Here is a 16,472-nt window from a genome sequence, read left to right on the forward strand (position 1 = left end):
CTTTGCACGTTCACTTTGTTAACACCGGGTCGGTCAGTACGTAATCCGTGAGGTCGAGTTAGTGCAAGATGAGCATTTGTGTTAAAAAGTATATATATATATATATATATATATATATATATATATATATATATATATATTTTTTTTTTTTTTTTAGAAAATGACCCATTGTTTTGCTACATAAACCTTATTCTTTGACTGGGATTGTGTAGAACCCTTTGAAGCTGCCCTGAAACTATATGGAGAAAAAAACTTAAATCTTCTCCTCAAAAATCTTAATTTCTTTTTGACTGAAGAAAGAAAAACATGAACATCTTGGATGACATGGGGGTGAGTAAATTATCAGGAAACTTTAATTCAGGAGTGAACTAATCCTTTAATACAAGGATGTAAGATGTGGATTGATCAACAGCCTTGTAGCTTATAATAAGTCTGTCATCAACAGTTTGTAAGTTATTGTTAAAAATCAATTCCCCATGAAGAAAATGAATGGTATTTTTTCAGAAATCTGACTTTTCCACTCTATTTAAGTGTTATGGGAGCTTTCATTCACTTATTTCAATAGCCATAATGTCTCCAGCACAGCTATAATGCCTTAAAATACTGCCTGCATAGGCTGCTCACTAGGTTTTGGATCAGAGCCATGGATTTACCCTGTGAGGCAAGATGATTGACAGTTTGTCATTCAGTTTATATTCACATTTTAATAAGGCTATCCAGTCAAATGATCATAACTGAGAGTTTATTTATAGCACTGCAATGCTAATAGATTCTATGCTATTTACTTTTCTATGTAGAAACATCTTCTTGTAGTTCAAATAGTCCCTTACTGTAGTGTTTCTATGGAAGCCTGTTTCCACCACTGAATAAATAAAAAAAATACGACTTTTTCTCTCAATTCTGACTTTTTTTCTCTCAATTGTGAGTTTACATCAGAATTGCATATCAGAAGATTTCAGTCTTTTTCCTGTCAAATTTGGGCTTTATAACTCACAATTGCGAGTTTACATCTCACAATTCTGACTTTTTCCTCAGAATTGCATGATACAAACTCGCAAATCTGACATTTTTCTTAGAATTGCGTGATATAAACTTGCAACTGCAGGTTATAAAGTCTCTTTAGTTAAAGCTCTGTTTCGCAATTCTAAAAAATAAACTCGCAATTCTAAGAAATAAAGTAAGAATTGTGAGATATAAACAATTCTGACTTTTTCTGAAACAGTTGCAAGTTGAGTCGAACTGTGAGAAATAAACTTTGCGATTCTGAGAACATATCAGTCTTTTTTCCCCATCAAAAAAGTCAGACTTGCAAGAAAAAAAGTCAGAATTGCAAGTTATCTCGCAATTCTACCTGTATTTCTTGAGAAAACAGAGAAAAAAAGTCAGAATTGTGACGTGTTTATATCTCACAATTCTGAGAAAAAACGTTTCCACAATTCTCAGACTTCTGACTTTTTTCTCAGAGTTGCATGATATAAACTCGCAATTTTGAGAAATGAAGTTGTAATTCTGAGAAATAAATTCAGAAAATCAGAATTGCAAGAAAAAAAGTCAGAATTGCGAGATACAAACTTGCAATTACGAGAAAAAAAATTGAATTGCGAGTTATCTTGCAATTCTGGCTGTGTCTGCCAATTGTGAGTTTATATCACACAATTCTGAATTTATAACTCACAATTGCACGTTTATATCTCACAATTCTCAGAAAAAGACAGAATTGTGAAATAAAAAGTTACAATAACATTTTTTTTTTAATTCAGTGGCTTCCATAGTTTTCTGCTGTATAAAGGTTTTAGGGAATAAACATGTACTGTTGCAATTTAATTGCAGAGCCTCAGCACAGCTATTGACCAGCTTTTGTTAAAAGACATGATCTTAGTCCCACAATAGAGAGTTCATCCAGAGGATACGGCGTAATGCACAAAGACCAGTTTAATTTTCAATCCTTTCGAGGCCTGAGATAATACGGCTTACACGCATGCCACACACACACTCACAAAATACACACTCCTCCTCATAGACGAGTCACGGAACCCAGCTGTTTGCTTTCACCCTAATATTTACTAGCAGTAATACTGCGCCAGTTGATACGTGCCACACCACAATTCGGTTCCTGTCACTGGAGTTCAGTGCGTGTCACTCTCGTTTTTCTTGAATAAACTGCAGGACGCTCAGTTGAGGGTATGTACACTTTTTTGGCGCTCTGCCCCAGTAGGCAGGTGACATTTAGCTCTGCTGTCCGCTCTCTGATGGAGTAATGTGTTTCAGTGCTCCGAGTCAACAGAGTGCAACATCAGCGTCTATACTGAAATAGAGGTTAACTCCAGTGTAAAGTATTACAGCCCTCTGATCTTCGCCTGGCAAGTCTTTGGGTTTTGCACATGACATTAGCTCTTGGATGAAGAAGTTGTGTTTCTTTGTAAATGCTGTTATGTAAGATGTTTGAAGAATGATGTCATTGATCTAAAGAGAATAAGATAAAGATTGAGGGAGTGATTATATAAGGAAACAGACACAGATCAAGACCAGACATGCTGATCTCAGAGGTATTTGTATGTAAAGTGGACACAGAATTATTGACTGCATCTGGAACAACTACATCCCTTTTACACACAAATTTAGAGAGCTGCAGGTCTTCTGAAGACTTTTAGATTTAGATTGTTAAACCTAAACCTGTTGGAGCTGCAGTCCTCTCTAGTGGAATACAATAGTTTTGAATAAGATGCTGAGCAGAATTTAAGTTGTTAATTGCTATAAATATTAACCAGATTATTATTATGATCCATGATTTCTCATTTAAACACACATCACCAGAAACACGTCGCATCTGTGACAAAGCAGACGAGAGCCAATGAAAGTTCGTTGATCTTGTCGTAAAGTTTCTTGAAGTTGCAACTTTTTAATTTTGAACGTAAGTGTAGGTTTTGAGGACTGAGATAAAGATCGCTGAATAAAGGCTTGAATTTGGTTTTGTTCCTTGCAGTCTTATGGATTCTGAAGATTTGGATTAAAATTGGTTCCTTTTGTAATTATGTTGCATTTTTGGTGTATTTTATGGTTTTATTGTCAGTCACAGCATGTCGGAGAAAACACCTTTTGTGTCCCATGGCAAACAAAGTAAACATTACATGAGAAGTAATGACTAAACGATTGTAGAAATGTTATTCATTTTAAAGGTTTAAAGTATAGTCTTGTTTAACATTTTTTTAATGAGTTGTCAGCAGCGATCACACAAAATGTTATTTCATATTACAAAAATAAGTAAACAATTTAATAATGCAATTGAAAACATAATGCCATTGATGAAAATAATCAAAATTAAATTAATGCCATGATTTTAATGTTCATTAAGGATTCATTCGTATGTCATACGTAAATAATTTACATTTTAGGTGTCATCAGTACTTCAGTATTGTACGTTAAAATGGTAAAAAAAAAAAAAAAAGTCAGTATTGTACATTTTAGTGTTGGAAAAACATAATCCCCTGGTTTCACAGACAAGGCTTAAGTCTAGTCCTAGACTAAAATGTAAGTGTGAGCTGTTTCAACTAAAAGAAAATTGCACTGACTGATCTTAAAATATATCAGTGCCTTTGTTTTGTCTAAAGATGCACACCAAAAATGTTTTTTTCGAAGCACATTTATAAAAATTACTTAAATGTCCTAATTGAACTATGGCCTAATCCTGGCTTAATTTAAGCCCTGTCTGTGAAACCGGGCCAATGTGTTTAAATCATGTACTAAATTGTGTTGGCATATTGTACCAACAAGTCTTTAGAAAAAACACTGGAGATAATGAAACTGTCAAATTAGTAATATATTAGCTCACTAATGCTGCATTGATTTGATCAAAAATATAGTTTAAAAAAGTCTTATTCTGTAATGTTATTACAATTAAAATACCAATTTAATATATTTTAAAATGTAATTTATTCCTGTGATGGCAATCATTACTCCAGTCTTCGGTGTCACATGATCCTTCAGAAATCATTCTAATATGCTCATGTGATGCTCAATAAATAATATGCTCAATAAAAAAAATTTATAGTCATCAATCTTTGACGATTCTTTGAATATAAAGTTCAAAAGGACAGCATTTGTTTACAAATTAAAAACAAATTTGGTATAACTTTATACATGTTAAAGGATTAGTTCACTTCCAGAACAAAAATGTACAGATAATTTACTCACCCCCTTGTCATCCAAGATGTCTTTTAGTAAGAAATAAATTATGATTTTGAGGAAAGCATTTCAGGAATTTTGTCCATACAGTATAGTGGTCTTCTAAGGTGCCCTTGAGTTTGAACCTCTGAAATGCACTTTAAAAGCAGCCTCAAAGCTGAACCTCTAAACGATCCCAGTAAGGGTCAAATCTAGCGAAACAATCGGTTATTTTCTAAAAAATGTACAACTTATATACTTTTTAACCTCAAATGTTCAAATTGTCAATCTCTGCCATGTGCATGCATACTCTGTGCACTCCGGTTCAATACAGTTGCAGAAGTACTGACCCAGTGTTTACAAAGTGAATGTGCAAAGAAGGTCAGTGATGTAGGACGATTTTAAAGTTGGAGGAGAAAAGAAGATGGGAGTTTTTCGACATAAACTAAACTGGTCTTAAACCAGAGCAGAGCTAGACAAGACAAGCATTTGTGGTTAAAAAATGTAGAAACTGCACCATCAAAGTCCACAACATAGAGAAAATTTCTGAAATGTTTTTCTCAAAAAACATTTGGACCGGCCCTCTGAACAATGCAAGAAAAATGAAAAAGAAAAAATTTAAATATATGTTTTACTTATATCATATCGGTATTTGATTATAAAGGTTGGATTTCAAACTAAAATTTACCTTAGTTATTAACATAGCCTAATTATTTGTTAAATTCACCAACAGAATGGTACATTCAACATAATGTGTCATCGCAATCGAACAGGTGATGCGCGAGACAGCTAGAAAATTCAGAGTGATGACAAAATGACTCAATAGCATTTTGAGGTGAAACTAGCACTGCTTGTAGGACAGGTGCGAAAGCAAGACTTCACTCATCTCCCAGTTTCCCAAAGTTTTTCAGCTGAGAAACCAGTGGCCCCATTCCCACACTGTAAACAAAATCTGTAGAAATTACAGTATTACTGGCAGCTGGTTGCCAGTAACTTACTGTAGATTTAAATTTATGGTATTTACTGGCAACAGTTTGTTCGAAGTTAATTGAACATTAAACATTAACAAGTCTTTATCTTTACAGAATAAAACTAAAATAACAGCCTCATGCAAAGCATTCTGGGAACCAAAATCTGAAGGAAAAAAACAGAAAAAGGTTGATGAAGGTTTCTGGTTCCCAGAATGCTTTGCAGTAGGTTGTTATTTTATAGTTTTATTCTGTAAAGACAAAGACTTGTTAATGTTTAATGTTCATTTAACTTTGAACAAACTGTTGCCAGTAAATAACATAAATTAAAAATCTACAGTAAGTTACTGGCAACCAGCTGCAGAACTACAGCAAATTTTTTACAGTGCAGTTGAAAAGTCTGTGGAAGCGCTGAAAATGATGAAGGCAGAGTTTGACGTGTGATTCAAAAAACACAGTGGATTCTTGAATTGATTTTGCTTGACAAGCCTCTGTTGGTTGGTTGTGCATCTTTTTCTTCTACATTTTTTCCTTCCACTCAACTTTCTGCTAATATGCTTGGATACAGCACTTTGTGAACAGCCAGCTTCTTTCGCAATGAATGTTTGTTGCTTACCCTCCTTGTGAAGGGTGTCAATGCTTGTCTTCTGGACAACTGTCAGATCAGCAGTCTTCCCCATGATTGTGTAGCCTAGTGAACCAAACTGAGAGACCATTTTGACGGCACAGGAGACCTTTGCAGGTGTTTTGAGTTGATAATCTGATTAGCATGTGACCATATTCTAATTTGTTGAGATAGTGAATTGGTGGGTTTTTGTTAAATGTGAGCCAAATCATCACAATTAAAAGAACCAAAGAATTAAACTACTTCAGTATGTGTGCATTAAATGTATTTAACACACAAGTTTAACAATTTGAGTTGAATTACTGAAATAAATTAACTTTTCCATGACATTCTAATTTATTGAGATGCACCTGTATATCTTTTGAAAAGAAATGATCAGTTGTCTGTGTGGTGCATAACAAAATAAACTATTCTAGCATTAAAAGGTGAAATAAATACAGGTAAAATCAAAATAAAATAATAATAATACTACTAGTAGTCAGTCCGGCCCATGGTATTTTCTTTTATAAACCGACCGGCCCCCCATTAAAGAAAATAAAATTTTGTGGCCCTCTCAGAAAAAAGTTTGGGGACCCCTGTTAAACAGTACTGTATTTTAAATACTGTGCACACAAGCTCTTTTTACATGATACTTTACACATCAGTGTTTATCTAACCATAAACGTGTGATAGGGTCACACTTTATGCATGAATACCCATGAATAATAAATAGATCAAGCAAAGAGCTCAGTGTGCCTTGTAAATTCATATGAATTTACTTGCATAATCCTCAGGAGGATATTGATTTTTGCAAATACGCTGACATAATAAGATCTGTGACTGGTAAACAGCACCGCTGTCATTTGTACAAAACACTGTTGTAAGGAGGAATGTTTGGTGATCCGTGATCCAATAATTACTTCATTCGTTTCTCATTTGAAATGCCTCATATGTTTTGATTTCACCTGTGGCAGTGAACTGTTGAGGAGGGATTTGTACAGGGGAGAGACTGCATGTGACATTTTAGTCAGGTTGTCAAATTATTTCAGCATTTACACACCTTCACACTGGGAAAATAACAGCCTACAGGAGTCCCATTCACGACATTCATTGGCTTTCTGTCATGCTTTTATCCACAACCTGCCTGTGGGCAAATATGTTTACACGTCAACAGTAAAAAAATAAATAAATGACTTTTTTTCTTCTTTTAATTGTACAGCAAGCTCTTTGCTAATGCAAATTACATAGTATCCAGGTCTAAAAGGTTGGTCAGATAAATATAGAAGGAGGTTGTACAAATGCAGGTGTTGTGATGAATGAGTAAATGTGCTTTGTTTGTTCGTAAGAAAGGTTGTTTGGAATGCCTAAGGTTCAGTTGGGAAACAGCATTGATTTACAACAAGAAAGTGCCTCTACTAATTGCCCTACAGTGCATAAACAAACTCACAGAAATCTCAAAGTATTCACAATGCTACAAAACACCTGTTTGTTTTGTTTTTATTATCAAATTACAGAGCTGTCCTGGACAGTATATTGACTGCATGGGTAGAGGATAGTGACTTTATAGAGTAATGAAATCAGCTGCAGATATCCATACTGCAAACTGAAAAAGATGTATGTGACTCTTAAGTGTCTTATTCTGGTGTACCAAGGGATACATCATAACATGCCCTTGTAGAAATGTTTTATATCAAGCACTTAAAAACCTGTTTGTAATCATTATTGAGTGATGCATGTTTCCTCACGGGTTGCATCAAATGTATATCTGTTTAACAAAGCTGAAAGCTGATTCTAAAAGCACTATATCGACCCCCATATAGCACATGTTTTTTTAAGCATATCAAGGAGGTATTTTGTTTGTTTATTTACAGCCAAGTTCGATTACACCCTGCTGTGCTTGAAATTTGTTGTTTGTATCATTGATGTATGTATGTGAGTACTAGCGGCAACCATCTTTATTGTTTTATTCATGTTTTTGTTGCTTTGGATTTACCACTAAAACTTGACACGCACAAAATGCCAAGGTATGGGGCACCAAGTGCAACTTTAGATTTCATGTGAATATGTAGATATGTATATTAATGCATTTAAAGAATTAGTTTACTTCCAGAATAAAAAATGTCCTAATAATTTCCTCATCCCCACACTCTTAAAAATAAAGGTGCTTTAAAGGGTTCTTTACAGTGATGCCATAGAAGAAAAGAACCATCTCTTTCTTACTTTTTTATAATCTGAAGAGCCTTTTTTGCCACAAAGAACCTTTTGTGAAACAGAAAGGTTCTTCAGATGTTAAAGGTTCTTTATGGAACCATTTAGACAAAAAGGTTCTTCTATGGCATCTTGACTTTCATGTCTTTCTTTTTTCAGTCAAAAAGAAATTAAGTTTTTTGAGAAAAACATTCCAGGATTTTTCTCTAAATAGTAGATTTCAATGGGAGCCAATGGGTTGAAGGTCCAAATTGCAGTTTTAATGCAGCTTCATGGCCTCTACGCAATCCCAGCCAAGGATTAAGGGTCTTATGTAGCAAAACGATGGGTAATTTTCTAAAAACTCAGTTTCTCCTCCAACTCCAAAATCGTCCAACATCGTTGTTTTATCTTTTTGGAAAAGGCTGTTTGACTTTCTTCACTTTGTGTAAACTGGGTTGGTACTACACTCTTAAAAATAAAGGTGCTTTAACAGGTTTTTGACAGAGATGCCATAGAAGAACCATTTTTGGTTCCACAAAGAACCATTCAGACAAAGGTTCTTTAAAGAACCTTCTCTTTCTTACCATTTTATAACCTGAAGAACCTTCTTTCGCTACAAAGAACTGTAACGTGAATAAAGGGAAGGAAGCAAATGCAGTGATAGAAACCAGGTTTATTGAAAGTTATGATGATGATGGCAATGATGATGATGATGGTGAAGGTGGTGGTGGTGAAGATCTCCCGGCTGAGTGGCACAAGGGCTAGATGGCTGGTGAGATGAAGCGTGGTGATCCCGTGGTGTAGGCGTGAATCCAGTGCAGATCAAACAACGACCAATCCACACGACGAAGACAAACCCAAACGTACATCCAACACGACCAAGACGAACTGTCTGACAGGGAAGAAGAGATTCGGGTGAGTATAAATAGCCGGGGGGAAATGAGTGACACCTGGTGCGGGACTGATCAGCAGCTGCGCTGAATGAGCATGACGCACAACATAAACGAACACACAGATCACGAGACATGAGGACACGACAGATGTGAGAACCGTGACAAGAACCTTTTGTGAAATAAAAAGATTTTTCAGATGTTAAAGGTTCTTTATGGAACCATTTAGACAAAAAAGGTTCTTCTATGGCAGCGGTTCCCAATTCCAGTCCTCGCGCCCCACCGCTCTGCACATTTTGCATGTCTCTCTTAGTTAACACACCTGATTCAGATAACCAGCTCATTAGAAGTGAGGTCCGTGCAGGAACTGCGATCCGATTGACATGGTCCCTGCAAAGTGTTCATTGCTCCCTGCTCCCTAAGTGGGGGAAATCTGTTTACTATACTTCGAAACATTCATTCATATATTTGCGCTACGCCACCGGATGTAGTGTCTTCACACACAGATGAAACTTACTAGAGAAGTGTGACATAAGTGCATCTGTAAATAAATGCATTTTAAATTTACGTCTCGCACGCTTTAATGACCTTCAAATGGAACACATACGCTCGCTTCGAACTAATGAATAATGGCGGAATATCCTGTGATGTCCACTTCGAAGGGCAGTAACGTTGGAATAGAACAAACGTCGGAAGCGATGCGTGAAACACACAAAATGTGCAGAGCGGTGGGTCGCGAGGACTGGAATTGGGAACCGCTGTTCTATGGCATCATGAAGCACCTTTATTTTTAAGAGTGTAAATAAGACTTTTATTTCTCATGTAAACTATTTATTTCTTGAACTTTTGTGGCTTTTCCTTATTTAGCATTATAAATGTTTATACAAAGTGTTGGCAGTAGATATGTTTTGATGCAGATAAAAACTTTGGTGCAAGATCTCAAAATTGCTCAAAGCGTGTCAGTTTGATTTACATTTAAACTGGTTGAAACACTGCTTAAACTATGTATTTCTTTTTGAAATTTTGTTACTTTAACACATTTAGGATGATAAATGTGCATTGTTTTTGACACTTATGTGATTTAGAAAGTGTGTACCAAAATTGCCCCCCTCAATGGTTTCAATTCATCAAAATGTAACACTTTGAAAACAGAGTCAAGTGTGAAAAAAGGAGTATAAAAAGAGAAAGCTTTTCAAATACTAGAATAAAGGAAATATATCATTTGAGGTCAGTTTGATCCTTGATTGAATTTTGAAGACTTTGATGTAAATTGTGAAATATTATGGTGTATAAAATGAAAGTTAATTGGTGGCACTTTACAATAAGGTGTTGTTTCACAACATTAGTTAATGTAATAACTAACATGAACCAACAATGAACAATACATTTATTACACTATTAGTTAATCTTTATTTATATTAGTTAATCAAAATGTTTGTTTGTTCATATTCACAGTGCATTAACTAATGTTAAAGTTTTTCAATATTACCCTAACTGTCTTGAACAGGAATACACACAGTTCACGCTCATCAGACAAGATGAGCATTTGTGGTTAAAAAGTATAGTTTTTCTCTATAAGACCCTTCTTCCTCAACTGGGATTGTTTAGAGGCTGTATTTAAACTGCATTTTGGAAGTTCAAACTCGGGGGCACCATACATATCCATTATAGGGAAAGAAATCCTGAAATGTTTTCCGGAATAAACAAAATTTCTTTATGACTGAAGATAGAAAGGCATGAACATCTTGAATGATGAAGGGGTGAGTACATTATCTGTAAACTTTTGTTCTGGAAATTAACGTTAACAAACAAAACATGATTTTAATAATGCATTAGTAAATGCTGAAATTAACATTAATTAACATTAACATTAATTAACATTAATAAATGCTGTAGAAGTATTGTTGATTCTTAGTATATGTAACTAATGTCAACTAATGAAACTTACTGTAAAGTGTTACCGGTTATTTATTAAATATAATGGAATATACTTCAGTATATATCATCTATAGATAATATTTTAAACATTTGATGATTATTATAACCGAATGTTTCTTGAAATTCCCCCTGTTGTATAATAACATGTTTTGGATGATTCATATTATTTAAAAATTGTTCATTCTAATATAATTTGAGGCCAGTTTGACCCTTAACCCAAACAGAGAGGCTATTTTATGAACACAGCAGGATCATTTTTTTCTTGCTAGCAAAATAGCTACAGTATTTACAATTGAAGTGCCTAACTGGATATTGAACACACACTTACATTCATATTCCACGATTTCACCTCCCAGTTGCCGGATCTGTCGCCAGGCCTTCTTCCGGGACCTCATAATTTAGAAATTAAGCCCCGAGCATATCGTCACAGCCAACACAGCCTGGCCTGTAGCTAATAGATGGACACCGGCTGCCAATTGATGGAGCTCATCACGGGCGGTAATAATCTGTCCCATCGGTCCACGGCAGACGTGGCCTTTTGGCCAGACGTAGACAGCGGCCACATTCTCGAGTGCATAAAAGAAGATGGATGTCAGGGTTTGAAGTCTGAGCTAGAATTGATTTGAGAGCATGCAGATTTAATTGAGCTTTGTCAGATCCTTTATTTTACTCACCAACTTCATTTGTTCTCAGTTCTTCTGAGAATTTTTTTATAGCCAATAATTGGGCTCTTTGGAGTTCTCAATGGATAAGACAAAGTGTGGATGATTAATTTTTTAATTGAAATCAATTATGAAACCAGACATCTGGTAGAGGATATTTAGCACGGACTGATGAACAGAGATGTGACATTGAATTTTTCTCTCCCTTAAAGCTTTTGGATCTTCCTCATTAGACTTGAACCTGCGCTCTGGGTTTATTCACTCAGAAGCTTTGTTTGTTACTTTCTGTGTGGCAGCTACTTTTTATCCTAAGCAACTTACACTTCATTAATTGCAAGCGCAGTGCCCTCTGGGCAACATTACTCAAGTGTGCAGTGGAGTTAGATCCAGTTCCAGGGACACTTTAAGTTGGGATTGGAGCTTTTATTTCATCGATACAAAACCTTAATAATTACAGTGCTTCAGGGTTGGACAAAAGTCAGAATTTATGGACTGGCTTTCTTTCAGTTCACGAATTGGCCCAGAGAGGGTTGAATTGGAATGAATGGAAGAGGAATTTACTGATTTGCAGTTTGCAAGGAAATTCAATAGTTATGTGGCAAATTTTTCAACAAAACTTTGACTACTTATGTCTATTTATGCTTGGTAGAATATATTTTATCCAGATGATTAGACAATACAATGATCAAAAATATAGATGTCAATACACCACTGCACTGTCTCCACAACATTGTTTTCTGACAAATATTTTGTATACATTAAAATGTAGGCCATTACTAAATTTTGATTATACAGTAGAGGTCAAACGTTTACATAAACCTTGCAAAATCTGCAAAATGTTAATTATTTTTCATAATTATCTTTTTTTTTTTGGGGGGGGGGGGGTTGTTTTGTTTTGTTTTTGTTTTTTTTTGTTTTTTTGTTTTTTTTGTTTATTGATAATTGTTCATGAGTCCCTTGTTTGTCCTTAACTGTTAAACTGCCTGCTGTTTCAGGTCCAACAAATTCATTGGTTTTTTAGCATTTTTGTGTATTTGAACCCTTTCCAACAATGACTGTATGATTTTGAGATCCATCTTTTGACACTGATGACAACTGAGAGACTCATATGAAACTATTACATAAGGTTCAAATGCTTACTAATGCTTCAGAAGGAAAAACAAACAGCATTTAGAGCAAGGAGTGTAAACTTTTGAACAGAATGGATGTGTACATTTTTCTTATTTTGCCTAAATATCATATTTTTTTCATTTAGTACTGCCCTTCAGAAGCTACAAAGGATACTTACATGTTTCCCAGAAGACAAAATCAGTTAAATTTACCCTGATCTTCAAATTCAAAAAGTTTTCATCCCCCAGCTCTTAATGCATCATGTTTTCTGTCTGAAGCATTAGTGAGTGTTTGAACCTTTTGTAATTGTTGCATACGAGTCCCTCAGTTGTCCTCAGTGTGAAAAGATGGATCTCAAAATCATATAGTTGTTGGAAAGGGTTCAAATAAACAAAAATGCTGAAAAACCAAAGAATTAGTGGGACCAGAAGGATTTTTCTGAAGAACAGCGGGTAGTTTAACTGTTCAGGACAAACAAGGGACTCATGGACAACTATCACGAAACAAAAACAAAAAAAAAACACTGCTGTGGATCATTCAATAGTATGTAAACTATTGTTATAAATTCAACTATTATTTTTTTCTTGTGAACTACATTATGTAAATGTTTTATGTGAAATATCTTATTCATGTCAGTACTGAATAAAAAATAACATGCATTTTGTATGATCTCTCTTATTTTGGTAAAATAATTTTGCAGATTCTGCAAGGTGTAAACTTTTGACCTCAACTGTATATTGATATTTGATTTAATTTTGAAGTAGATTGTGTATTATATCCCATAAAGTATATATATATATCAACATTATTTATTTTTTATTTTATTATCATTCACAAAGTTTTGTTTTGAAGTTATTTTATTATTATAAAGTAAGTTTTAATTATAAGGTTTACTTCAGTTTTCATATACTGAAGGGCTTATTTACAAAAATATACAAATTAGGTAAACTCTGCATGCACAGCAATTACAGGAATACTTGCTTTTTTAAAATTCAAAGTCCAATGTGACATCCCTTTTTCTACCTCAGTTCAAAGCATTGAACTGGAATATAAAAGGCTTTATTTAAAACGCATAATTTAATTCTGAATGCCTCAAAACACTGGAGAGCTTGTTCTGACAAAGAAACATAAACTAGTTGTGTCAAATGAATGTTTTGCATGAAAAACAATGTTTTCTGATATCGATCTGATTGTCTAACAGATATTCTTTCTTTAATAGGTTTGGTATCATCCTCCACAAGAACGAACCAGCTCTTCACAAGATCGATTTGGAAACGACCTCCTATGTGAAAAACATTAGTCTGCAGCAGTACGACTGCATCCCACAATCCCTCGCCTACACGCACCTGGGCGGATACTACTTGGTCAACTGTCGGCCAGACTCAACAGGTGCGGTGCGGCCACAATTAATCATCGATAGCGTAACAGACAGTGTCATCGGTCCAAATGGGGATGTGAGCGGCACACCTTATGTCTCTCCCGATGGCCACTATTTAGTGAGCGTGGACGACCGTGACGGGCTAATGCGCTTGCAGCACGTGTCCGTGCGGGGCGAGATCGGCCAACCCTTTGACATTCACACCAACCTGCACCTGTCCGATCTGGCCTTCATGCCCTCGTTCACCGAGGCTAACCAGTATAACGTGTTCGGCAGCTCGGGCCGCCAGACGGATGCTCTTTTTGTGGAGCTCAGCACCGGTAACGTCAAAATGATCAAGAGCCTAAAGCAGCCCACGCCGGCTGCTCAGTGGCCTTGGAACCGCCTGAACAGGGTCATGACTGGCAGCGGGCTGTTCGGACAGTATCTCATGACCCCGTCTCAAAGCTCCCTGTTTATACTGGATGGGCGGCTGGATAAACTCAACTGTGAGATCACCGACGTTCCCTTGGGAAATACTGTGGTGTGGGTGGGAGAGGCATAAGCCGTTTTTAAAGGGGCTTGAGAGGGAAACAAACAAACAGGTTGCACTGAATTTGATCTCCGTTTAATTCATTGAGAATAAAACAAGTTTGGAACTAAACACAAAATTGACTGTTCAAAAAAGAGAACTTGGGAAATGCTTGTTTTCAATAAGCTGGCCAGGCTTTCAAGTCAAATAGGTAATAAGTAGTTTCTCCAAAAATATTAGGTGGTGGTGTTAAACTAGCATTGGTATCTTCTATTAAGAAAGTCAGTAGGAATCACTTTGTTTGAAGGTGAGAATTGTTTAACTGATTGATTGAATTCAACTGATACAGACCCAAAAAAACGGCATCTTTTAGGAATAATATTTTCTCATCTCCACTTAAAACACACACACACACAAAAACATTCGGCCCATTCTTTCCAGTGCCTTGAAGGAACACTCACTAAAAACAAAAACAAAAAAAGAAAGTAAATATAATTATTCCCCCCGAGCCTGTGGATTAAACCTTCCCCGGCTTTTCCACACGCAGAGTGAAAACGAGAGCTACACTTAAATTTCACCTGTTTATAACTCCCACAGACCCCAAGGCATATCTAGCTTATTAAAACAGCATCGTGCTGAGAAACTGTCACCTACTGTGGATATTGAGATATCGGTAATGATGTGTTTGACAACTGTAAATCTTCAGGTGTAAGAATGACGACACCGAGAATTGTGTGGTGAAGTCTTGTGTTGAACCCCCAATTAAAACCTACACTGGTTAGATCAGTGAACAACTGAGAACGAGTCTGTTATACAATAGAAACCATAACATACCTAGGGACAGTTCTGATCCTGTATAATCTTAGTAAGAGAGGTTGTAGAGTTTCAAGGGCACATAAAGAATCAAGTTTTAGTTGACTCAGCAGCAGTCCCAGGCACTGCCGTGAGAGTCTGCTTTCAGTAACTGGTGCGTCGCGTGGTGTGATGTTAGACATAATTTATGCATTGCAAGGGTTATATAGCTGGGGAACATTTATTTAAGAGAGTCACAATGCTACAAGAGCACGAACTAAGGAATCTTTTAGTGTCTGTAGGAAGCACAAGTGTGTGCTCACGATGTTGAATTATTTCCTCGATGGATGAGTCTATGCATTTTCATTGACACGCCAGCCAACGGGCTGCATGAATTGAGCTTTTATCCCCCCAAATTACTTACATATGTGTTTTCATGTTTTAGTTTTAGATTTTGTATATTTTGTTAAAACGCATACGATATGGCTTTTTATCAACTGTATTTTCCTTATTCCCCGACTGTTTTGTTTTTTTAGTGACTTTTACTTGCGTTCTGTAAATAGCAGGTTGGTCTACTCTCTTGTACAACACAATAGCTAGCCGAAAGTCATCTTCAAACGGTTCAGGTTTTCCCTCGTTTATTTTTAAGACAAAAGAGCTGCACTGTCTTTGTTCCACAAATGACCAAGTACATTGTGATGTCACATCCAGAGATTTCATCAGCTCCATGTAGCCATGTACGTTGATTCTCGTGGTTGTTATTTATGTAGAAACATGCTTGACATTTTGGCAGTTAAATAAAGCCTATAACTTTCAAAAAAAGGTTTGGGGTATTATTTTGTCTCGGTAATGTGAGTTGAATGGACCGGAAAATGAATTGAAATCCCAATCCGCATGAGTTTATGCCTTGGTGCATCTACAAATTTGATGGATTCAGTATGAATCTTCTCACCTGGAAAGCTTTAAAAGATTCGTTCAAAACGTAAATGCTATTTATCTAGCAGAATGTCATAATTTACAATTCAATAATACATCATGCTTGACTAGACAGCCAAGCTTCATTTATTAAATCTCATTTTATAAAGCTAAAGCATGCTATTGCACGCAAATAATAAGCACATTGCAATGAGTTGAAAGCAGCTGGTTTTTAGCCACATTTTAGCCACAAGATACATTTTGGAAAATGAATGTCAGAAAAGCTATAGTTTTAATTTGACTTCTGTCCTTCTTTCCACTCTTTTCCCTTCTTTCTGTCCTTCTATCTGTAT

At 35.8% G+C, this 16,472-nt stretch overlaps 1 protein-coding gene across 2 annotated transcripts in view; it reads left to right on the forward strand.

Annotated features, from left to right (window-relative positions):
* fstl5 (follistatin-like 5) overlaps nt 1-16,026 on the forward strand; it is a 184,387-nt gene extending 168,361 nt beyond the window's left edge. For both annotated transcript variants that reach the window (XM_073821086.1, XM_073821087.1), the window contains exon 16: nt 13,743-16,026. In XM_073821086.1, coding sequence (XP_073677187.1) covers nt 13,743-14,445 — 703 coding nt within the window. In that variant the 3' untranslated portion in view covers nt 14,446-16,026. The remainder of the gene's footprint in view (nt 1-13,742) is intronic.
* The last annotated feature ends 446 nt before the right edge of the window (nt 16,027-16,472 follow it).

This window comes from Garra rufa, chromosome 16, assembly GCF_049309525.1.
Source record: "Garra rufa chromosome 16, GarRuf1.0, whole genome shotgun sequence".
NCBI classification, from domain to species: domain Eukaryota; kingdom Metazoa; phylum Chordata; class Actinopteri; order Cypriniformes; family Cyprinidae; genus Garra; species Garra rufa.